Source organism: Lampetra planeri, chromosome 10 (genome assembly GCF_965212315.1).
Source record: "Lampetra planeri chromosome 10, kcLamPlan1.2.h2, whole genome shotgun sequence".
Taxonomy (NCBI): Eukaryota; Metazoa; Chordata; class Hyperoartia; order Petromyzontiformes; family Petromyzontidae; genus Lampetra; species Lampetra planeri.
In genome coordinates this window covers 11,459,325-11,485,916 of record NC_136116.1, presented here as the reverse complement: position 1 = coordinate 11,485,916, position 26,592 = coordinate 11,459,325, and the positions used below count along the sequence as shown (strand labels likewise).

Sequence of the window (26,592 nt, the reverse complement as noted above, 5' to 3'; positions counted from 1 at the left end):
TTTACTACACACCGCACCAGGTACTCATTTGAGGCTGAGTCGACCTAGGGAGGGAGGGGCAGCCTAGGACCGATTCAGATAATCGTCACATGGTGTTGGCCATGAGTGAGGATTGAACACTTCTCACTTTTATTTGGCTTCCTGCACAAACTTTTTGAATATTTCACATAGCAGATATTCCAACTGTTAAAAAAATTACAACAATATATACGACTTGTTATATCGTCAATTTGTGAACAACGTTTAGCAATAAGAGCCAAGGTTACTTATATTTACTCCTGTATGATTTGTGTACGTTGCTAAAAAGCCTTGCTGGGGCTGTAATCATTCGGGGAAATGTAGCATTGCTGCCAGTGCGTAACATCGGCTGGGTAATTTTTTTTTGGTATTTAATGATATGGGTTATAAACTTTCCATCTTTTCTGATGTGCACAAGAAATCCTATTAAGATATGGCTTATTGAGCCAGTTGATTAAGATCAGCTGTGTTTTTTTCTAATAGTTTGTTTCATCTGTGTCTTTTGTAGTGTTTTATATAATTTAACCATGTATTTGAATTGTTAATGTCACTCCCATGGTCACCTATAAGGAGTCCTCTTATCTACAAAACAATGATGAATCTGTTAATAATAGAACTCCCCCTCCCCCTCTCCTTTGAAATAGCTAATAAATGACGTTTTGCTCTTGATTCATCATGCATAATTATCTGGTCTGTACCAATTCAAACGTTGCCCAGCAAGATGAAAGTGTTTCCTAAATAGCATTGGGACATTTTACATTGGAACTCGCACAGGTAAAAGTAATTCCACGTTGACCAATGCATCTCATCACGGATATTGCTTAAAGGCTGTGCTGTATGTCTCCGGCTGGCAAAGCTCTCAATCAACTTGATAAACACTTCCGGGGTGGCATCACGTTTGCACCAGCGAGCCTGCAAGCCACGAAGCCTGACCACCCCTCAGCAGAGGATTTTTTCAAAACCAACCCTTCCCCCCACCCCGTCTGCTGATATTTCCATTATGGAGTCGAATGACCACAAGAGTCTTATGGCATGAAATGAAAGTAGCTAGGAAGACTAACGTGCTCTGACAGCCTCATTTTTCATGCAATATGCTGCGCGTTCAATGTGCAGGGTTTGAGTCGGAGCCTTCTTTTCGCTTCCAGAGCCCAAAAATTCCAAACCATTATAATTAGTCTCATATATATGCCTGCATGCACCCTTACAATAGAAATCATCGCAGAATTGGTGTTTTAATATCGGAAGAGGCCACCGCATGCTGCAGTGGGTGTAAATTATATTAATTTATCACATACAATCTTTTGCCTCATTACTTTTCAGCCTTTAAAGCAGAACATGAGGCTTTCCAGTTAATACAATTAGCGCATATGAATACTTTCAGAGCACGAAACAAAGATTGTTTTAAAAGTGCAGTACAAAACATTCAGAAGATAACAGCCGTTCAAAACTGGTTGCATGATATTTTAAATTCATGCAATGAATAATGTTTCTTCAATTATGATTTAAGATAAGAAAATTAACCGTATTCATTTAGGCTTGTTGATACAAGAGATAGGAGCTGAAAGAGCTATGGTGCATTCTTGAGTAAGGAAAATATGTACACAATGTAAATAGAATATGTTACAAATATGCATGATATATAGTGCAGCTCAAGTGTTTTTTGGAGTGACACTCGTGACAAAGGACATGTCCTTTGACCTTCTACTGATAATGAACCCCAGCGAGTCATGGGGGGGTTACTTCACCACATTCGTGGTTGGGGAAGTGCAGGTTTGTGAAGGTGAGGAGAACATGCCTGGGAGGATAGAAGTACAGTAGAGCAATGGAATTTGTGGCATCAAAGCATCCCCGCAGCCTAGAACACCTGTTACGTATGGTAGTTGGCCATCAAAGAGCTGAAGCGGATTCAAACCTACTTGGCTTCTGAGATCTAAAGACATCGGGTCCATGCTGGGAAATGTGATCATAGGCAATGGACATATCTAGACAACCTATATGTGTAAACAACATACACACACCATACCTACAACACCTGAAGTATATCCACACAAAGACACTGCGCGATTGAACACGTTAATTTAAAGATTATTGCAAAAAAAACGTATTATCGTGTGTGCAGACATATGCATCAATTATAAAGCATGTTATTTGTCAACTTAATGTTACTGTCCAGTTACATCCCCTCACTTTTGGCAATATAGGCTGTTGCACTCAAGATTCTAAATCACAATGGAAACAATAACTTCCATTTTAATCTGCAGAATAATCTAAACACACTTGGGAACAGGAGACGACAATGCTCAGAAGATGAAGTAATAACAGACGATGGTTGAAAACAAAATAAAAAATATAACAAGCATATATATATAAATAAAAATTTTTCACAATAGGTCACGTGGCTCCTGCCGCTGGTGAAGCGAATGTAATTTAACAGTCTGCTTCTTATCGACAATGGAAACAATATCAAAACACATGTGCACGAGCAGTACCTAAATGTAAGCGTTCAATGCATTCACACACTCAGATTAGCAATGATAGTATATATGAGGGTACAGCCCTGGGGGGAGGGGTAAAAGCTATCACTCCGCGGCGTTCTTGTGCAGCTTCAGAGCACATGTGTTAACAGTGTAATGGTAAAATATAATCGATACATGTGAGATTGTGCTCTTTGGATTTATATGCCTCGCTGACCTGAACATTTGACACCAATCCCATACTTTGGAGAAATGATTTGACTGTAATATAACAACAATAATGTGCGCATGAGTTCAGTATATCTACACAGAATACAAACATCACCTGCACTACCATTGCACGCATACGACAATAGTAACGTATAGCATGGGGTTAATGTTTTCTACGTTAGTTTTTATTTCCTGGAAAGTATTAAGTACACATTAAAAATAAACGTTTTTTTATTAAAACATAGATATACTTCTATATATTCAAATTAAGAAAGCATGTCACTTAAAAATAATAACGTTTCTAAAGCACAAACTAACGACAACTTTCTTCGACAACATCGGTTTGATTTTGATCATATTTTTTTATAAACACATTTTATGACACTATCATCCGCTTGAGCACTGTCATGTAAAACCGGGACAAGGCCACCATAACAAACACTGCACCAAGCTAAATCTGAATATTAGGCCTCGCTTTAGCGCTCACGTTGAAAACCTGCTTTCTGAACGTGGCCATCGACATGTTCATCAATTTATTAACTTCACCCCCCCCCCCCAATTTGGGCCTAACTGAACCCTGCGAGCATTATGCACATGTGCAGTGACACCCCGATCATCACAATCTCCGGAATGATGTGAGAAACAAAACCTACGCTGAGCCCGGCATATCCTTGACACACACTGACCTACCAAGCCGGGTCCACAGAGGAACTCTTTGTACAATATCACAAAGGATGTCATTAAGCCTATAGTCGGATTCCACTGTTGGGGGAGATACAGTTGAAAAGCTCTGATCCTCAATCTCAGATTTCACCGTTGCTGCCATTAAGTCGAGGAGGATCAGGAAAGGGCCTCACAGATGCTATGCCGTTGGTCAGCAGGCAGCTCACCACCCTTCAGATCCTGTCTACTTTATCGAGTAGAAAAAAATGCTTTCTCCACTTCTCTGTAAAACAACCTCTCCCAATTGTTTCAACTGCTGGAAAGATGTCAGGGAACAACTTGGAAGATTGACCACGAAACAATGGTCTTCAAGATTCAGGTATAACTATGGAAATTACCCGCTTGAGGTGTTTCCTAGGTGAACCCCTCATCAGCAGATGATCCATGTACGGTTCTACGTGGACTTTCCTTCCCCTGAGGTTTGTCACCAAGTGAATCAGAACTTTTGGAGAGGCTGGTATTAACTCGTGACAGACCAAAAGGAAGGGAGTACATTGAATTTGTTGGTGATATCAGCAAACCTCGGGAAGCAACTGTGACGCCTCCCTCTAAGCATCTCCATCAAGCACCCACGAAAAGGTGCAGATTTTGACTTTGAGGACACAAGCTCATGAGCATGTTACCCTTATCTCTATTTTCCGTCTCTTTAATCACCTTCTTCAACTTCTCAGTATGGATCATTGACTGCAATGATCCATACTCTCTGGTTCTTTCGGTAAAGTCACGTAGGTATAAAACAAAATAATCAAATAATAATAAATAAATTAAATCACGACGTTTCGGAAGCAACACAAGCGTCCGTCAGTGTACTTGTAATCAGGAGGATCATATATACCCATTTTGTGTACCATGTGATGTCTCCATGAGAAAAAAAATATCTATTGGGATCCTGTCCCTAAATCATCACTAGATCAACATTCACCACCTTCCCTTGGTGACCTTCTAGCCCTTGAGGAATTCAGAGTTCAAGAAGAAGAAAAACTGGAAGATAATTCTCATATTGCTCTTTTATGAGCCTTCCCCTTGGACTTTTTAATTATCCCTTTCTTAAACATGAAACGTGAATCACACAGAGATGAGATTCTGTTAGCATCCTCTGGGCCATAATTTATCTTTCTCTCGTCCATAATTGTTGCCTCAGATCAAAGCCTCAAATTGCTGGGCCTTTTACCTAGGTATGTCTGTAAGTGATCGACTTGGGCCCTCGTCAATTATTTTGGCTCCTCCTCAGCCTCGGAATCGTAATAATTGCCCTGTGAATCCCCCTCTTGAGAGGGTGACTCACCCGACCACTCATAGTCATCGTAAAATGGTCCCCTAGTTAATGCCCATCCATCTCTCATGAATGATACACCTACTCAAGATGCATAAGTAGACTGTGAGGGAACTCGGGGTAAGTGAAGCCCCCCTCTGTCGAAGGCGACTGACCTTGCGCTAGCAGAGGTAGATGGTGTTTGGCCTCCTGACTTGTAGCTGTCTGACTCGGGTGAAGCTGTGCGGCTGCTTGGAATCAATTTGGTACCTGCTGTTTTCCTGTATTTTTGCACCCGTTTTTGGCACGTAAAATGAGCCATCTGAGCTTTGCACCTGCGGCCAAACCGACTCCAGCCTCTGTTCTCCGTGTTGTGAGGCATGCTCCTTCCCTCTAAGCGCTCTCTTTTGTCGACAGTGCTGTACACATTTCAGAATCCTGGGTCTAACAACCATGCAGGAAAAACATCATCCGTGGGCATCACACGTCCTCAGAGATGTATCATAGTCTGAATAAAAGCCGGGATAAGCAACCATAGCAGGATCCAGGGCACTTGAATTTGCGAACCCTGTAGGCCATTTCCTTCAGCGAGTGGCTTCCCAAGCACCTGCAACTGATGTTGAAGAATGTGTCGAGCATTGATTGCTTGGGCACAATTTTAAATGGGAAGTCTGCCAGCGCTAACATCTTTGAAAGACTCTCACGGTATTGGAACCGCAGGAATTTCTGGTGATCGGGATCTAGAAATTTTAAAACTGACGTCACTGTGCAGGGCGGGATGTAAGGTGTCACTGAACATGCACATCATGCCCCCAGGCCGTGCGTGTGTGTTTGAGTTTGGTGTTTCTTTGTCGGGTTCTGGAGGTCGGGCTGTATCAGAAATCGAATTTCAGCAATGTGGGAATGTATACTTTCAACAGTTGATATTCTATATTTCATCTCGTGGTATTTTTTTTTATTGTTGTCAGATGTTTTCAATGAATATAATGAATAAATAAGCTCTAAATACCAAATAATAATATTGTATATTCTTTGCACACATACTTGCTCAATTATATATTTGAACGCATTACAGATACACAGATGGATTTCGCGTTTCCGCGTGCGAGGCAGAAAGACGGTGTGTGTGTGTGTGTGCATTCAAGATCCTGCAAACCCAAATGTAGCGTAAGTCACGGGTTCTGCTCAGAATGAGATTTCCCCCCCCTCCCCATTCCCCACCCCACCGATGGCTGCTGGCTCACTTCTTGGCGCTGACTTGCCCCACGTTGATGCGAACGCATATGACCTTGCGCGTCTGCACGCCAGGAGCGCAGGCCGTTTCTCCAGTCGATGCGGCCGCCCCCTCCGTTGCGTTCTGCTGCACCCCGAGGCTGGGTTCCTCGGCGCAGGGTCCCCAGGGCCCCGCCTGCCAGTGGTAAACGGTGCAGGCGTGCTCGTTGCACGGTCGCCACTCCTGGAGGCCAGGCTCGCCAGGGCAGTCCTGTCCGCCTGCGGTGTTTTGAAAATTGGCGGTCGTTAAAATAAACAAAATTAAGCTGGAAACCCAAAAAAAACCGGTGTCAATAACAACCTCTACGCGCTTTCAAGCGTCAGGTTGATGCCTGCAGCATCGAGCAAATGTGCTCTATTGGTGACGCGCATCACATTTTTTTTAAACGATCAATGCTAATGCTTCATTTGCTTAAAAGCCACGAATGCAAATGTGCCTTTGTTATGGGGGCTAATTAGTAAATCTGTCCATGAGGCTTATGTATATTTTCATTTGAATTATTTTGGAATGCATCGTAAGGCACTTAGCATATGAGCTGTTTTACATGTGAATGTTTTTTTAAAATAGATATCTGATAGCACTCATATTAATTGTGCAAATGTTGTGTGCATTAGTATTTACTTCCAATGAACCTGGATGCGATATGAAAATTGTTCAGTACAACAAATTATACTTAATTTGCAGATGACACCTACAGCTGTCAAGTCGAGCAGGTGTACAAAAACGCGTACATCAAGGTGACTATTTAGGCAATTATATAACCTGTTTAAAGAGGTGCTTTAATACAAGTATTATAAGTTATAGCAGATGTTCCGTGAGAGAGTAGCAAGCACATACTGTAATTGTACATGGCACATCAACAGTGCAACATATTTCATGCCTAAATTAAAGTTTCAGACTCAGCACAAACACATTAGACTTACTAGTCTTTTTCCATGTACTTTAGAAATATGTAATATAATTGAAGTTATATCTATGGGACCGTTTTGCCAGTATCCAAAATGATCCATAATAAAGGTTTTTTGGGTTAGATCGCATAAATATATAAATGTGCCGTTAAAACCCGCCACCACCCGACACAGCCAACTAGTAAGGGTTGTCACGTAAACAGAACGTGGCCAATTCGTCACTAGTACAGCACACCGGTGTGTTGGAGAGCCAAGCCACAACATTTACACTCTGAGTACGACGCTTCGCCAGTAATTACAACTAGCTTCATCAGGCGACAGCCAGATTTGTGGAGAAGTGTAACTCGTTCCTTATACAGACGCGTCGATGTGGTGACCACGCTTCTGCGCTCTTGCGCCCTTTGAACTTGTCCTTCCTGTCTATTGTGTATATTAAAATAGTCGTACCAACGGTAATCCCTATTGAAGTAAGCTGCCCTTTGTAGGCATGCATTTATATAATGTATTATTTGATGATTCGCTTCCACGCAGCACTAAGGCGGTAGCTATCCGAATGGTTAAAGTAATTTTTTTCTTTCAATTTCGATAAATTCTCTAAATAGTCTTGGACAGAGGTAGCTAGTTTTGCACAGAACTTCAACATTATCAAAATCAATTGAGTGTCCTTGTTGGCAAGCGTGTTCTGCTACTGCTGACAGTTGTATATGGGAGAATTTAATATTTCTCTGATGTTCTTTTAGTCTTGTGCTGATCATTCGTCCTGTTTGCCCAACATAACATTTATCACACGTGCAGTTAATCCTGTACACACCTTCTGTTGATAGCTTCGGTATTACATGTTTTTTTACCAGATATTAATTTCTGTATTTTATGTACCATGCCAAATCTGACTCGGATGTTTTATTTTTCCATCAGTTACTCCCGCAATGTACGGTATTTTGATCGTTTAAATTACTGGGTCAGTTGCAATGCTCCTGTTATTTGATTTGGTTCTGGCATTCAATCCTCTGTTGATTTGTGCATCATTGTAATCGTTCATTTGCAGCGCTTCTTTAACATATTGAATTTCACTTCTCAGAATGTCACCATCTGACACTTTCTTAGCTTGAAAAGAGCATCTTTCTGTGCAGGGTGATGGTGTGACTGCATTCAGATAGGTGTCAGTATGTATTTTCTTTCGGTAAACACTGTGTGTTATTTTACTATTTCGTTGGTACGGCTATTTTAATACACACAATAGACAGGAAGGACAAGATCAAAGGGCTCGCATAATGCACATGAATAATGTACGTTGACTCAGTACTCCCCACCCCCCACTTTGCGCAAGGGCGCAGAAGCGTAGTCACCACATATACGCCTCGATATAAGGAACGAAACAGACTTCTCCACAAATCTGGCTGTCGCCTGATAATTACTGGCGAAACCTCGTACTCAGATTGTAAATGTTGTGGCTTGGCTTTCCAACACACCAGTGTGCTGTACTAGTGACAAATTGGCAAGTTCTGTTTACGTGACAACCCTTACTAGTTGGCTGTGTCGGGTGGTGGCGGGTTTTTTACGACACATGTATATATTTATGCGATCTAACCCAAAAAAACCTCTATTATGGATGATATTGGTCGCGAAAGCCTACGTATTAATCCAAAATGATGAAAAATAATTGAAGTTAATGCACTGCCATCTGCTACCCACAACATAGCCTTGCAGCCTATATCACTTGGTATGTACAGTAGTGTCCCACACAAGCACTATCCAGGCTCAATCCTGCTTCTGACAACAGACAAGATCTGGTGCATTCTGTGTGATTTCATTTATATCCCTTTATTAATATTCTGCTTGATGAAAACCTCCCCACTCCATGTTGGTCATGGGGATTGTTGTTATTGTTATTATTATAGACAAAATAATCAACAAAACAAAATCGAGAGTACATTTTCATTTCATCTTGTGTTACGTGTAAAATGTTCCTTTGCAACATGGTTTTGTTTCCAGCATCATATCCTGTTTAGATGTTTAAAATGTCATTAGTGCAAAAATATGGCCCTGGGTGCGGGGGTTAGTTGTTATGAAGCATATTGGAGAGGCATATATGATCCCTACAGCAATTGATACTTATTTAGTCTTGATACCACAGCACAATAGCCAAGTCATTCAATGAGAGGTATTGCTATTTATGAACCCACAAACAATCACGCTGCATTCCCCAACAAAAGAAGTCACCTGTGCACATTTTAATGGCTCAGCGAGACAGGACAAAGCATGACATTATTTTCAAATTGGTATCTGTTGACAAAGAGCATGACAAATCGCGTGCTGTGGCCATGACAATTAAAGGACATATCTCTCAAAATGTAACATTTACAATGAGAGTTTTAAATAACAGCAGAGCAATTGTACGATTGTCATGTCACATTACAAAGTGGTGTCTAAAAGGGAAATAAATACTTATGATTATAATTCATCGAAGTGCCTCAAGAGATACAAATGAACAAATATTTGCTCTGTGTGTGGGGAGAGGAGTAACACAGTGGTCTCTGCACCCAGTGAGATGAGTTGAATGATTGACATCTGAACTGGTCCTGGGCCCCTTTTATGAGTCTGCACTGACGAGGAAGGTGAAATATGGTCAAACAGCGCCCCAACTAGCATTGTGTGCGGAGGCCTTGATAATAATTGAAACTTATAATATCAATAGATGTAAGAATAGAAAAATATACATAACTAAAAAAAAATCTCCAAATTTTTAATTGGCCCACAAATTATTTGATTTGTTAAAAACACGTAAAATATCGCCCCTTACTGGAAGACTATAACTGTCATTGAAACGTAGTGCCTTCATGATAGTATATGTACTACAACAACAGCATGGATACAAAATGTATTCACTCTAAAAATTACATTGAATACCATCTACTATGAGCATTTCCATATGTTCTTTAAAAAAACTATAAACTGTTTTACATTTAACAACACACTCATGTATATCCATAATAAAATGCATGGATATTTAATGCACACATATTTAGACAGACAGGATCACATATGCAATTTAAAGGTTCTCAGGTAATAAATCATATTTTTCACAGTTGTGTGCTATAGTCCTGCATTGGGTGCAGCTCATTAGCGCATAACCAACCGTCTTGTCCTCCCATCAATCGACACTTCATTTGTGACGTCTTTGTAAGTATTCATTATTTTCCCAATGTGTGTCAGTCACTCTGCCCACAGGGCAGAAGAACCGTTTTCGCACTTATTATTGAACAGAGGGCAGAGCGCTGGGGTTTGACACTTAAAAACATGTCTTGCTGTGTAGGCTAACAACTTATTTTTTCATGAAATTAAGAGCAATGTTTGAAAAAAGGACAATTTTTATCTTCTTTCCCCACCAGTATCATTGCAGAAAAATGCATTATCCCCGTGTGCACTTGAGACGTCAAAGTCAGCCCCCCATTTTAGATTGACCCAAATGCCCTGTTAACAGTGACACAATAAAACGGTACGTCAAGTGCACTGGGGTTTTGGGAGCTTTTTCCCTAAAAGCACAAGCACATGATTACTTGAGGGCCTTAGTGATGCACACATCACCTTGTCTCTGCTTTCAAACCCTCACTGAAATGATATATTGAATCCGAGAGCTGCTCCTTTTTGCTCTAAATTAGAAAAAAAATAGCGGCGTGTGTACGGCCAAGTCGCGCCGCCTGCAGTCGCGTTAACACGACACACCGTCTCCGGAGAAGGCGAGGATGGAGCGCGTGCGCGACTGCTTGCCCTCCGCGTTCTTGCTCGAGCAGGTGTGCGAGCAGGGCGACCACATCGTCCACTCGCTCAGCACGCAGTCGCTGGGGCAGGGCACCAGGCACGACAGCTGTGTGGGGAAATCCGGGTCTCCGCACAGCTCCGGCCCTGCTTCTGTGCCTGAGCAAAGTCCAAACACACCGACGATACGAACTCTGGTGATTTCTTCAAACATTAAAGTTCGTGATGCACGCACCAAAGCCAACGGGGATGAAAGTATCCGCACCTCCGATGAGCACTGTTGGCTACGTGCGGTGCAAAAGAAGTTCAGCATACATACAGTACATGCAAGCCATTGCACACAGCTTCAACTCAAGACGATGTAGTAGTTTGTGAGATTGCATCCCTTTGCCAATCAACCACTGATTGAAAGACTCCGCATGCCGTGTCAGTCACGGGAGCTGTTGGACCAACTTCACAACGCTGGTCAGTGTGGGTTGGTAGAGGTGGGACCCAAGAGGAGTTCAAAAATCATTCACCACTGATGCTAGGTGTGGCTGGGAATCAAAGTCTGGTCGCCAGATCAAATCACCACTATGCCACCGCTCCACCTGCACACACACACGCACACTCTACAAGGCGATCCATTTATAGATACCCCAACAATTTTTGTTTTCTCAACAGATGATTAAATATTGTGAGAGCGATGGCTCCCTATCTTACAGAGCAGGGTGTTGAAATATTTAACGACTGTAGTGAGATTGGTGGGGGACATGTAGAGGCTTTGATATCAATTGATATTTTCTATAATATTTATCATCCACCAATCAAATACATGATAGTTGAAGGTTTAACACGTAGGCTTTCGCGACCAATACCATCCATAATACAGGTTTTTTTGGGTTAGATTGCGTAAATATATGGATGTGTCGTTAAACCCGCAACCACCCGCCACAGCCAATTAGTAAGGTTTGTCACGTAAACAGAACATGCCAATTCGTTACTAGTACTGGACACCGGTGTGTTGGAGAGCAAAGCCACAACATTTACAATCTGAACTATGTATGTTCGCACCATACGTAGGCAACCGTGCTAATCGGAGATTTTAGTGGGGTATCTGTAAATTAATTACCGTGTACAGGCGTCCCCTCCTCCCCCCATAGCGTGAATTCGCAGTGACACGATTACGCAAAAAATGCGTAATTAAATGTTTCTAAACAAAAACTAAAATTCAATGATAAAAATTCGAAGTGCAGAAATTATTTTTCGTCGGTTAACCAAACCGCCATCTGATGACGTCACAGTGTCGTTGCAGCGCCCAGTGTCATGGACTCTGTTTGCACCACGTGGAAGCATTCAAGAAGCTCTGAAGTTACTCCACATGAAGTAATCTTTTGTAGGAAATAGTATAATTAATTTCAATTATTATTTGTCATTAAACTACTTATTCATTTTTTTTCTTAATGTTAGCATGTATTATTAAGTATTATATTCACGCGGATTTTGTAAATTAGGACTAAAATTATTTTTTAATTCGGTAATTTTTATTCGGTACCCACCCCCCCACCCCCCTTATAACGTGTCCTCGGGAAAATATCCTTCATACAGCGAGATTCGACTTGCGCGCTATTTTTTACGCGAGCGACGCCTGTATATCCGAATTGTAAAATTGCTGTCACAGGGCCATGTGCTGCTAATTTGCAGAATCCAAAAATTAAACTTAAATAATGCTTAAATTTTTTTTTAACAAAGTGTGTTTTAGCATAACATTTTACCCCATTCTATCATTAAATAACTTGCAGTATCGTAACATTCGAGTCACCTGTTACTCGAGTGGAGACCTATAATAACTTTATGTCTCGACTAATTAAGACCCATTTTCACCATTTAATGCTTTAATTGGCTGACTCCACCTCCACCAACTCCTAAGCGAACCAATTATAAAAAAAAACATTGGAAACGGATACTTCTAAATAGCGCCATGTTATATCAAAATGTACCGTATATACTTTCTAAGATGTCCCTTAAGACTCCACAGTAATTATAGAGGACTAGAATTGCTTTAATTTATTTTGCGGATGTGATTAAATGTCTATTCGGGCCAAGACTATTTGTGTCTGGATCACGATATGGCAAAGAAAAAGCTATATTTACATGCAATTTGCATAGATTTAGTGGCCTTTTAATAATTTATTCATCATTAAAATGCAACATAGATGACAATTTGTTCTCATTAAGTGTAATATTGAGCTGTATATATATATAATTAGCTACGTTGAGTACAGATTGGGAGATATTCTACAGATAAATAAAGTAGATGAAAGGTAACCTAAATAAGTAATTCAATACCTCTAAAATATGCATATCCATCACTACCCTCTGATTTGAATTTTACATATTACAAGGCAGGACAATAGAGCCACAGTATGGATTTATCCGAAATTGTAAAGCATGATTCCGGTAATGCAAGCACTGCCACTGACTATTTCCCATCAATTCCATACATGTCAAACGCAGCCACCTCCCCACCCTGCTAAAATCCAGGCTTCACTTGGCCATCACTAGGCCTTCCAAAATTGGAATTTAGATCTGGCTCAGGGTCCAGGCTTTCGGGCAATGTCTCTTTCCAAGCCAGTTTTACGTACAGGCAAGGTTTAAGATAGCATGCGGGAGGAAGCAGAGTGGGTGGAATATAAATTGGATGCAGTGAGAGCATGCAAGCAAAAGGCCTGAGTTCAGCTTTTGGCAAAAAATATTTTTTTAAAGGTTAAGGCAGATGAAAATATACATAGTTCCCAAGTTGTCTTGTGAGTGTGATCAACACAAAGTTTGCAATTCAGTGCATGTAATTGCAATTCAAATTCTCTTCGTTTATTTAAATTACAGTGCTGTTTTGTATACAATGAGCTGTATTGGTAGTGTATAACAACGCTTTGTAACATTACATAATAGCAAGACAGCTGTAACTGGTGAATAATATTGTATATCAAATAAAGTTGTTTCAAGGATAAATGGATTTCTGGAAGTTGTTTGAACGGTAGTGCCACATTAAAAATGCAAAACCAACTGCATTCAAATGCTGTGTAATAGTACATTTAAGAATATACATATATATTTGGAACAGCTAATTAAGTCTAAAAATATATATATATAATACATACAAATTGAAGTGCAACTAAATGCGATGTAACATGGCCAAGAGGGGGGTCGAAGTTATAATGATAAAAGCACGTATTAAGACAGGAACGGATGCTTCCAGTGCTGGGCAACATGGAATTCAATAACAATGTAAGAAGACAAGACATGCACCCGGGATTCTGCAGAGCCGAGTTCGTGGGGCCTGCTTCAGGGCACGTTAACATCCAAATGCCATTGAAGGTTACTTCAATGGCATTTGAATGGCATTTCAGAACACACGCAGGAAGTATTTTAGTTGATTTTTAGTACCATGTACGTCTGCTAAACTGTCGGTCATTGGTGTTCCAGGTTGAAATATATATATTTGTCTGAACAGGACAAGTAACAAAAACAAAATACCATTTGAGCAAAGTTTTAAAATAAATTATCTGGAAAGGTGATACTAAGGCTTACATCTATATCAATATACGAGTACGATATGTTTACGTTCATGACATTGGTGACAAGGTAAAAAAAAAAGCTTTTCTCCCATTACAGGGATGATGTCAGACCGTAAAGAGCATTCCCTTCGGCCATATATTAGACTCAGACATCCCTGTGCACAAGTGGAAGAGTAATGAAGCTGCCCAGAGGCAGTAGCTCTTCTCAAAGATGCTTGGCCAATACTAATGTGTGGGTCACACTCCACACCTTCAACACTGCATGGCTGCCCAGACAGACCACTTTTATTCGGCATTAACATTTCAGAAATGACTTTCTCCTTGAAAATGATTTGGAAGACTTTTTTCCATACTTATATTCATTATTTTAATATAATTCACGCGGTTTTTCCCCCTAATTAACAATGTGCTATATACATACCAATTGATTGAAAATGAAATTGTAACGCCTCAATGTGCATCCGCAAGCCCTATACCATGGCAGGTAAAATATGAAAAAGGACATTCAGTTCTAACGCAGTCACTTGATCAACGCACTTAGATTCTGACATGAGTACATGCATGCTATTAATTCCCATGCTGAGCACATGCCTATTTAGCACTCTCTGAGAAGACGCACATTGAAGCACTTGCATCTTAAATTTGTAGAGGTTTTGTTGTTGCAATCATTGCCGACTGCGCTGACATCACTTGAAACCCCTTCTGGGCAGAGGTGGCAGCATTCATTTTTCACTTTGATGCCCCAGGGCTTAAACCTGGGACTGCAAGGGTGGGCTGGCTCAGTATCCTGACACAGTGTATGAAGACCCCCAAGGCATTGAGCCATATTTGTTAAGATCAAATCAAATTGTAAAAAATAATATTCACTTTAATGTTTCCCCAGAGAGTTTCTTCAATGTACCACCCATTCCAGGTAGGCCAATAACACATAACCATAGTATCTGTTACATTTTGGCGTAAATTGGAAATGAATATATGTTTAATTCTAGATTTGAAGCTTTCAAGTTTAAACATATTTGAATATATGTTTAAACTTGATTTAATAGTTGAAGCCATGGCTTTAGTTCAGTTGACTGAAATATCAAAAATTTGTGTATAGATTCTACATGAGTATTTAAATGTGTTCAGGAATGTTTCACACCAACTTTCATTTCTTAATAAAACATGTTACAAATGCAACAACCCAGTCATTTTATTTAACCATTAAGGAAACTATATATGTGTGCACTTTACACAACTTCTTAAGACAAAACGATACCAACACATGGGGCTGAATGCAATAAATACTTGCAAATTAATGCATAGAAAACACCTTACAAACTTGTAAAATGTACTCTTTATATCACACCTGATCATTCTCGCTATACTACATCTCCATTGCAACTGATATTTGTGAACGTATCGACCTGCCACAATCATACAAAAACACTTGAGAATCTAATGTGAGCGTGAGCTACATATCATAACATTTTTTCGAAGTAAGGTAATGTAATTAAGTTGTTGTACATGTAAAATATTTGCAAAGAATGTAACACAGGCACAAGTGAAGTACAGTCTAACGAGAGACTCTTTGCCACATAAAATGGCATGTCTATGTAAAACAAAAACCAGTTGCTAATCATTTACAATATTTAAAATGGAATGATAAGACGCGAAGTGAAAATAATGTTTAAAAATGTACAAAAACCGCCTGCCTTGTAAAATATTCATGCCTTGTGAGAGGACAGATTTCACGATAAAGTACTTGTGGAGAAGCACTTACAGAGGGAAAAAGGTCTATTTTCTATTTTCCCTGAGGATTTTTGTTTTGTCATCTCAGCAGTGGCTATGATGTTTGCTTGCAAAAAATGCAGGTGAGCAGCTGTCGAATCAAGAACACAAATTACGAGGAAAGTTATTTTAGGTGTTGCCTTCAGAGAACAATCAAAATAATGTAATTGGATTTTTTGCCCATTGCAAGGGCACATTTGAGTAAGCGGAACGCCATGTAACTGGTAGACACTCAAGCTTTTGCATTCTTCTCTTTTGAGATTTCATTAAAGATACTCTTTTCTCAATTGTTCGACACTGTATTTTGCAACATTTGTCCTAAACTAATACACATAAACTTAAAACTAAAACATACACTGTATACCCTGAGGGACGTACCACAATTATTGTTTTTTTTTAATGCGGAAAAAATAGCAGCATATAGACACACTTCGACACGAATGATTTACTGAAACATTGTAGTGGGTATATCATCAAATGTGTGGAACATAGATTCACCAGGGTAGTCAAAGATGGGTTATTGTAAAAGAGCGTTGCCAAACATGACGCTGTGAAACACAACACACTAAAATTAACAACTTACGGTGTACACTTTCGTCTTGATGGCTATATTATCTTAATAGGTCACTTTTAAGATCACTCTTATGATGTAAAGCATAGCAGACGTTTACCAGTTTGCAACTGTGTTGATGTGGCTAAAAGAGGCATGTAATGCCCATTGGGCTTATGATCCTCTTTTTTTCTTGATGCTAACAACATACAAATGAAATATTGAGTATTAAGTGGAATCTTTTATGGAGAAAAAGGGCATTTGCGTCAAAAGGAAATGCATTTTAAATTCGGCAGCCTCATACACATAGCCTGCCATAGAAGTGAAGAGAGAGGTGATGTCAAGATGCCCTTGTGGATATTTTGTTTGCAAAATTCATCTTGCCCCAAAAAAATTATGTTTACGAGCTGAGCAGGAGGGAAATTAGTTTCCTCCTTTCTGTTTTTTTACTTTGGAATTGAAGAAAATGTGGATTATTACCTAAAACTCGAGCAAAGAGTCGTGCATAGCTCATGGCATTTTCGTCTATACATTTTATAATGTGTTTAACTGCTGGGCAAACAATTTATTAAATAGTGAGCCAAATTCATTTCATCAAATGGCAATGAGAAAAAGGCACCGTAGCCAATTAGTTTTCGGGGTTTTTTTTCCACCCGACATGAACCCACGGCGTTCTGCAGAGCAGGAGCACAGTCATATTTCATAAATAATTAAATGCGTGCATATGTACTCATTTGAGTAAATAGGATTTTTTTTTATTAATGCCCTAATTATACTGGACATCTCGTTTGTTACGAAGCGCAACTTGTAAACCAACCTTCCAATCTCCTAATGCCTCCACTGTAGGCAGAGTGCTTCATCGTAAAGTCCATTTGCATTGTTGAACAAACTGATTAGAAAAGTGCACAAAAATGCCACCTCATCCTTCGCTGTCTCAGGATTGTCAGTTGCCCCTTCTCGCCCTACTCACAGCATCCCGCAAGCAACAGGTCGCTCAACATCTGCTTCATGGCGCCGTGTTGCATTTTTATTGTGAGAGCCACACCTGTCGTGCTGACCGAAAAGCCAACTCGGTGGTGTGCAACTGTGCACCAACAACGGAGGCTGTAAATTAAACGTGGTCACAAGCTTGATGCATATACATAGCCTGTCAACCACATGTAAGTTTGAGATGTCAAATCTTACTGACGAGGCTTTATGCTGCTCTGCAGTTTGATGTTGTGAGATAATGTAGTTTTTAAGCAGTTGTTCAATTAAACATAGATTTCGTGTTGTGGCTGTGTGTGTTTGCGTGTATGCGCGCACGCGCATGCTCTGCATCCCACGTACGTGTTAAAGATACAGATCTGTCGTGTTTACGATGTCCGCACTGTCGCACATGAATACTTCCCATCACAAAATAATTGTTCAAATATGTGGAACGAAGCCAAACAGAGAATTAACAGGTACGTTTGTCAAACGATGATATTGAAAATGTTTAAGCATCCAAAAATGTAGATGAAAACATTTTAATTCAATGCAATATATAGTTAACATGACAAGTGCAGTTCAATTATGTTTTAACTGTATGCATTACATTACTCAAACGTATATTCAGCTGTGCAGAAGCAACGCGGGCAACTGTTCAATCATCACGCTTGTTTGGTGTAAACGTAATGTGTGTGTGTTGCTGGGCATGCAGTTGTGTACTGCGTAATAGGACATACGCTTTTTCCTTCCAGAGATTATAGCACATGCATAATTCCAAAGGTATTGCATTTTTTTAAATCGGCGTAATTAAATGAAATACAACCTTATAAAATAAGCAATGTATTGTACATGTACCCACATAATAGACTACTTTTTAGATAATTACCCTTTTTAGAGCAGAGAAAGGGGAGATGTATCACTTGAGAAACAGTTGGAGATCACACTTAATACCATGATAAGTTAAATGCCTTGAAGAATGTTGGCATATGAATAGTTTTGCATTCATGTGGAGAGTTTTGTCCCCATTAAACATTTAGTATTAAAACAACACTCAAATATGTATCAACATGTTTCTTTAATTCTAGATTTGAAGCTTTCGTGACTGCAAGGAATCATCTTCTTAGGTTTTTTTCGGTAAAGTCACGTAGAAAGTAAAATAAAATAAAAACAAAAATCACGACGTTTCGGAGGCAACACAAGTCTCCGTCATCAGGTGGGACCGTCACAGCCAGATTAGCTGTATCAAGTGAGGCAATGATTCAAGATGTAATCCCTTAAAAGCGAGTTGAGGGGGGAGGGAGAGGGAGGGGGGAGCTCATCAGACTATGGTAGCCAATGAAAGGAACGTATCGGGAGGGAGGGGGGGCGAGGCCAAAAGGGTGGGCGATGGACGTGGAAGCGCTTGTGCCCAAGCGGCCAATTACTGCACACGCCAACACAATGGAGCGATTGTGCGCAAGCGGCCAGCCACTGCACCCGCCAACACAATGGGCAGAGAGGAGGAGGGGGAGGTCTAATACACATGATAGACAAAAGAACGAAAATGATGATGGGTACAAACTTAGGGGGAGCTCATCAGACTATGGTAGCCAATGAATGGAACGTATCGGGAGGGAGGGGGGGGGGACGAGGCCAAAGGGTGGGCGACGGACGTGGAAGCGCTTGTGCGCAAGCGGCCAATTACTGCACACGCCAACACAATGGAGAGAGAGGGGGAGTGGGGGGTCTGATACACATGATAGACAAAAGAACGAAAATGCCCATGTTTATACCAATGCTGGCTGAACAATGAAGAGAGTACTGTTAAAATAACTGGGGATGTTAACACTCGGTAAAGTACAGTAAAATAGTGCCTGTCAGATAAGATGGTCCAAAAAATTTGTGATTAAGTCTTTTTTTTTTTTGCGTGGTTGATAACATCTTTCCAATGATTACTAAGTTTGTACCCATCATCACGGTTGAAATTATGTCTGTGTTTGTATATTTGTATGGCTTCGTGTACAAACCTTTGATGGTAGCCGGGAGGTTTGCAGAGAACCTTGGTCTCGGAAAAGACAATTTCATGAGAGCCCACCGAGTTGTAGCAATGATCGGCCACGGCAGAAGAATCAGTTCTGCCGTGTTTCAGATCTGACTTGTGCTCGCGGACACGATCAGAAACATGACGTTTCGTTTCTCCAATGTTTGTACCCATCATCATTTTCGTTCTTTTGTCTATCATGTGTATTAGACCTCCCCCTCCTCCTCTCTGCCCATTGTGTTGGCGGGTGCAGTGGCTGGCCGCTTGCGCACAATCGCTCCATTGTGTTGGCGTGTGCAGTAATTGGCCGCTTGGGCACAAGCGCTTCCACGTCCATCGCCCACCCTTTTGGCCTCGCCCCCCCTCCCTCCCGATACGTTCCTTTCATTGGCTACCATAGTCTGATGAGCTCCCCCCTCCCTCTCCCTCCCCCCTCAACTCGCTTTTAAGGGATTACATCTTGAATCATTGCCTCACTTGATACAGCTAATCTGGCTGTGACGGTCCCACCTGATGACGGAGACTTGTGTTGCCTCCGAAACGTCGTGATTTTTGTTTTTATTTTATTTTACTTTCTACGTGACTTTACCGAAAAAACCTAAGAAGATGTTTCTTTAAATTAAGATATGTGAGAGATTTTCAGAACCGCACGAGTGGAAAAAGCTGGTTATATGGATTACAATCAGCAGTAGAATGATACTCTTAAACCAATTGGTATGCCAAGCAAATCACCTCTGTAGTACTTTCTGAAATAATTCTGTTATTGTTATTCTGGTTTTCTAGAGGATCTAAAATGTGTGTGTCTGAAAAACACATGTACAGAGTGACATTTCAATAATCTGTAACCGACTTAAAGCTTTCGTGACTGCAGGAATTCATATTATTTGGGTCTTTCGGTAAAGTCAGGCAGATGACGAACGCTTGAGTTGTGATCGAAACGTCGTAGTTTTTTTTTGTTATTTTCTTTGAACCTATCTACGTGACTTTACCGAAAGACCCAAAGAATAATCTGTAACCGGTTATCTATGACTCCTAATTCCCACAGGATCTGGTCATTCTGTGATTCAATCTGCAGACTGGTCTTAAAATCATTGCGATGAGAAGAAGCAATTATGAATTGAGACTAAATTCTCTTATTATCAGCAGGATCCTTGGATAATATGAAGGCCGTTGATGTTGATGTGTTCAATTAATCTTATTATTATTCTGATTTCTAGAGAACTCCTCTTGAGCTCCCGCCAATGGAGGGTCTTTCCAGCAGTGGCATGAACGAGTAATTTCAGGGCTGCACCTTTATCATTCACCTTTGTGTTGATCCACAGAAAATACAGGTGATGATGATGATGCGTATGACTCTGATAAGAACGATGCTTAAAGATGATTGTCATGACTGCCTTTGTCACTACCGTAGTTACTGTCACCACTGCCGATGGCTTGGTGATGATAGCAGTGGTAAATGTTTGCCCGCGTTATCAACACCAGGCACTGCTGCTGAGCATTGAGGCAGGCACTCAGGGGAGGTCAACCGATGGTCGAGAGATGAACAGCGTACTGTTTCCGACTGATGGGATACGTCTACGTACGACTTCTTTCTCACCGTACGTAGCCAACCGTGCTAATCGCAGGTGCGGATACAGTACAAGAAGACTTCACAGATCGTGCCATTAATACAATAGTTGTGGGACGATGACGATTATTAGAATGATGATGAATGAAGTGGTTGATGTTGTTTGTAGCCACTACATTTTATTCCAACAATTAAACCTGTTGGCTATTGTAGTAGATGCTGGATATAAGCACGCCCTTGGTAACAATGCCAGCAGTGCTAATGTCAGGAGTTGGGTAATTGAAGGGTGTGTTGCAAACATCACAATTGTACCTATATAATTCGGTGGTATCCAGCTCTTACTGTATTGTAAATAACAGCTGCAGTACTGAACCATGTTCTATATTCATTCCATGGACATCAATTACTAGTTATAATGATCAACGATAAGAGGAGTTCGACTATTTCTCTAAAAATCATATGGACATCATAGTACCAGCAGGACAAGATCAAAGCAACACAATTAAAACCAGGATGTTTAAATGTTGCCTCTAGTTTCATCAAGTCTACCATCTAACATTTAACTTGAATATATATTTTTTCATGAGCAAATACACTTGTACATAAATATGTATATAGCGTGTACACTATATTAAAATGTATATTGGAGCAAGAATACTCTAGAGGCCGATATTATTTTTACAAGCCAATAAAAATATCGCGTTTGTTTTTATAAACTGAGTTAGCTTTTCACGAGGATTTGTCATCTGTTAATCCTGTTGGGTTAACGAGGATTCCAAGAGTAAAGTGTGTTACCTTTATTGCCTAGCTTGGCATTCCCGGTTGGGTATTCCTAGCTTGGTTACACTTTACCACGCAAGGACCATGCTTAGACATGTCAACGGGACTGTGGTCACCACTTGTGTAGTGATAAACCATCACACGCGTTCCCCATGGTGAGCTGACTTGAGATGTTGGCTACACCTGCTGCCCGGGTGTTTACCAGACTTTCCAATATCATTGCGGCTGCCCACAGAGTGGACAGATGATGCAGTAAACCCGACTTTGTCAAGCTGTTCTGATTGGTGTGTTGGTATTGGTGCATCTACCGTCGGCAAGAAGTTGTGCCAGGTAAGCAGTTAACAATGGCGCCTCGCATTGGGATCTATGGATGAAATGGGCCTTAAAAATGTCAATTATGAAAACATTTGCACCAGACAGTTTCGACGGTTCGTGTCTTCAGAATTTATAGAGATTGATGGGGTTTTTTGAATATGGTCAGTGATTGTGTCGCAGTGTTTGTGTCACTGTTAATACACAGTCAACTAGGTCAGCAATAAGTAAGGGTTGTCACGTAAACAAAACGTGCCAATTCGTTACTAGTTCAGCACACCGATGTGTTGGAGAGAAAACTCACAACATTTACAATTTGAGTACGAAGTTTTACCTGTAATTACAACGAGCATTATCAGGCGGATAGCCAGAATCGTGGCGAAATCCTCCTGCTTCAGTCTTAAAACACATTCCTGCGGAGGGAGCTGGTAGGAACGTTGGGTTGCTCGGTCAATGGCCAGGGTCAACGGCGGCGTGGTGTATTCCGCAAATATGCCCGACTGTGAGGGTGGGCACAAGCCGGTGTGAGTAGGTTAAACGTTGAGTTTTATAAGGGCACCAGGGGGTGACCAGCCCCTCCCTACCCAGCCCCACCCCTCCAACCCCCCACCCAGCCCCACCCTCCCCACCCAGCCCCTCCCCACCCTCCCCACCCAGCCCCTCCCCACCCTCCGCACCCAGCACCATCCTCCCCACCCAGCCCCTCCCCACCCTCCACTCCCCACCCAGCCCCTCCCCAACCAGCCCTTCCCTGCACGACGGACACAATAATCCCTTGTGGGCTGGTGTAACCAGGAGGTTGCTACCAGTATAATATTGATATATATTAAATTCTGCATTGAATGTATTGCTAAATGTAAATATAGTTTTTGCAATGACAACAATTACCATAATAGTCGAGCATGTGTAAAACTGTAATTACCCAAAGTGGATAAAACTTATAACAATGTATTCCCATAGAGGAATCAGTACATTAACATAAACAAAGTATCCTGCTAGAAGGCAACAAAAACCTCTGCTTTCGCTAACGCATATTTTTTTTAAATAATTAGCAATTAAATGTACTTCCTTGTAATGTATATTTACTTCTACAATCACTGCTTATGCATGAAGTTTAGGTTGCTAATCAACATACAAATTGTGAATTATATTTTATGCAAACACACTTGGCTTTCTATCTGTACATGATAACGTTTATAAAGTAACCGTTAACATATGTCCGTGCTGTATCATATCGTGTCATGGGCAAAATACATCTCAATAGAGTATTTAAAGAAAACTAAAATATGCAAATATAATTAAGATTTTGAATGAATTTAGAAAACGAACAGCTTTGTTTTTATTTCTCTAATATCTTCAACGTACTGTGATGTTAATTGTAAAATCAAAATGCAGTGGTCTATATTTTGAGTTTACTTACTACTCTGAAAATAACAATAATAATCGGAACACAGCTACTGTGAATACACCGCAACAGTCTGGAATCAATACTCACCTTTGGACACTGATTCTGAGTTAACATGTACGGCACATTTGTTGTTGTTTACTCAAGGGGTCTGCAAACCGGGAAGATGCCACGGAGATGGATGCCCAATGCGAGGTTGCTGGCTGGAAGACGAATACAACATTTTATTAGAGCGGTTGCTCTGTGCCTGTGGGAAACATGGCTCAAATGTGGCCCTGTGCATTGTGCCGTCCGCTTTATTAATACGATGACATCGTTACAATTACATTTTGTGGCAAGCTCGGAAAAGTATTGACAAATCACGATGTTGACAATTCACTTTAGGTCCAGAGAACAAAGTAAATATGTTTTGTTGATGTAAAAAAAAAGTGATCAATATTAAAAGTTTGAGATTGAATTTAGGAACATCTGACCTGGTTCTGATCTCACGCGCTCATCATCAACTCACTCTGACCAGTGTGCTCAAGTCAGGTCTAACGACCCCATGACCAACATGGCATGGGGATGCCTTCACGCATCAGTGGATTGACAAAGGGCTATAATGTATGTATTGTTTATCATTATATAAACAATCTCAGCTTTCTTTCACCTGAATTATTTCATTATGAACAATTTGTTTAGCCTAGATTATTCTGATCAGTACAAATAAAATATCGAACGACTGCACTAGAAAATTGCCTAGATATGTTTCACAATATCAGATACAAACATAACTAAAATAATATAAACAGCGCGATAGATCGTTTTTTTATGCTCACAACTTGCACCCCGCTTCTCCGGCTTCAGTTGCAATATGGGGATGTCTCAGGTGACAATATGACAATAGCTCTCAAAATGGCAATATCTCTCAAAATGGCAATATCTCTCAAAATGACAATATGCCGATCTCAGCTCTCAAGGCAACCACCAGCCATTTCAGTCAACCACTGGCAAACCAACGTCATATTTTAGGGGTCTGCATAGTCTGCAGGCAATCTGCCACCCCACCGCGTGGCTCCGAGATCCATTTACTTCAGAACATTTTAATCTGGCTTGGCTACACAGCCGTGACTCACGCCCACTCCAGGTGCTGTATCCCTTCGCAACATGCACAATGAACTTCCTCAACTGCAATCAGATTTTATGAAATACGACCATATATTGAGCACATCCTTAGATTTGCTTTGAATCTTTTTTTAGTCATCTTCCATCGGGTATGCATTCCCTTCTGTAACCAATGCTTGTTTTGCCCAAATGTTAGTTTGCCAATTGTTAACGTTACAGTTGTGATTCTTGTTTAATATTATAAAAACGTGCTTGCAATGTCTTTATAAAATGTTTAAGCCACATCCTTTAAGTATAAAGTAGGGCATCTGGACTTGGAAATCACAAGACAAACATTCAAATTCGTGACCTGTACCCAAGCCAAATGTGCAAGTCCACTGTCATCATCCAACCAAATTGTATTTCTAGAAGCCAAAAAGACAATGTTTACAGAAACAAAATCAAAGTCATCTCAAAAGAATACAAAAAAGACAATTTCTATCCGCTAACAATGCACGGTCATTTTACTGCAGTAAAATTAATGTGTTTTTCAGAATCTTTATTTAGTTGGACTGGAGGAATGTGATGAAGCTCTTTTTCACAGACGTCCAGTTGGGGCAGGTCAGCAAATTACAACAGCAAACAATACAGAACAAAAAACGATAGCGCTGCAAAAATAGGGAAAAGATCTCGATAAATACGTAAATAAAGCATAGAAGTAAACTGTGATACTAGCTTCCCCAGGAGCCAATGTTACATTATTACATTGTAATGTAAACCTGAGGCAACTGAACTTTTTTTTAATAAAACATAATCCACCATAATTCAGTTATGTAATAAAATATACCAATGATTTTACAATATGCACAACCCCATGAGTTTAATTCGAAAACACATTTTCACGACACTTATAATCCAGACTTAATAACATTTACAGGTGTTACTGCATTACATTATGTAACACAGAAATGGCACGCAGCTACTCAAGATTGTATTCAGTTATGTACTTTAAAAGGAATATTATAGGCACAGATGTTTCCCTGAACTCAACTGCTCTCTTTGGGAGAGACTGCATGTTCATATACAGCTGCATCTCGATCCGGAATGTTTAAAACAAATCCAAAGGCAATTGCCTGGCCTTTGTTTTTGAACCCAAGACATTATGGAAATATTTGTTAAAATGCTATTAAGTTTAGAATAATTGATGGGAAAAGAATTGAGACAGCAGGTTGTGGAATGAATTTGCCAATCACATCACGAGCCTTCAGGTCAGCAATGTGTAATATATTTTCATCTTGATAAAGAAAATGAAGCAATGATTGTTCTGTTATTCATATACGAAACTATGCATTTTTTTATATCGTATTGTAACATGCCCATGCATTTACTAATAAGATGAATGGTGCATAACAATGTACTGTTTATGCTCTAAAATAATACGAATATTGCTGCGTCGCCCCGTTTCTTCATAATAAAAATTCGTTACATTTATAAAGCACCGAAAGTAAAAAAAAAATCAATATCTAAATAATTGTATCTGTATATTTACTTAGACTGTTAACTTCATTGGATGCATATTTCCATCGCTGGAGACTCCGACCAAGTCCTTCCAAAACCACCAAAAGCGCTTTCCACCTCAACAATCATGCAGCAGATGTACACCCTTGATGGTAGCACAGTGCACTATGACCCCACTCCAAGATATTTAGGGGTTATCATGGATAGACGCCTGACCTTCCAAAGCCCCACATAAAACAAATCTGTGAAAAGACCAAATAAAGAATTACCCTGCTGCAGAAACTTGCAGGAAGGACCTGGGGAGCCTCAGCTGATATGCTACCAACTGCCGCCCTCACACTCATCAACTCAATGCACTCCAGCCTGGTCCGGGAGTTCATGCACAAAATTGCTAGGTACACAATTAAATAACGCAATGTGCATCATAACCGGAACATTGAAACCGAC

General features: G+C 40.4%; 1 protein-coding gene across 1 annotated transcript in view; it reads right to left on the bottom strand.

Annotated features, from left to right (window-relative positions):
- LOC144721148 (thrombospondin type-1 domain-containing protein 7A-like) overlaps nucleotides 1-26,592 on the bottom strand; it is a 182,920-nt gene that overhangs the window by 90,304 nt on the left and 66,024 nt on the right. The window contains exons 9-10 of the mRNA XM_078598543.1: nucleotides 10,582-10,773; nucleotides 5,922-6,168 (exon numbers count right to left, since the gene is read on the bottom strand). Of these exons, the coding sequence (XP_078454669.1) occupies nucleotides 5,922-6,168; nucleotides 10,582-10,773 (439 nt within the window). The remainder of the gene's footprint in view (nucleotides 1-5,921; nucleotides 6,169-10,581; nucleotides 10,774-26,592) is intronic.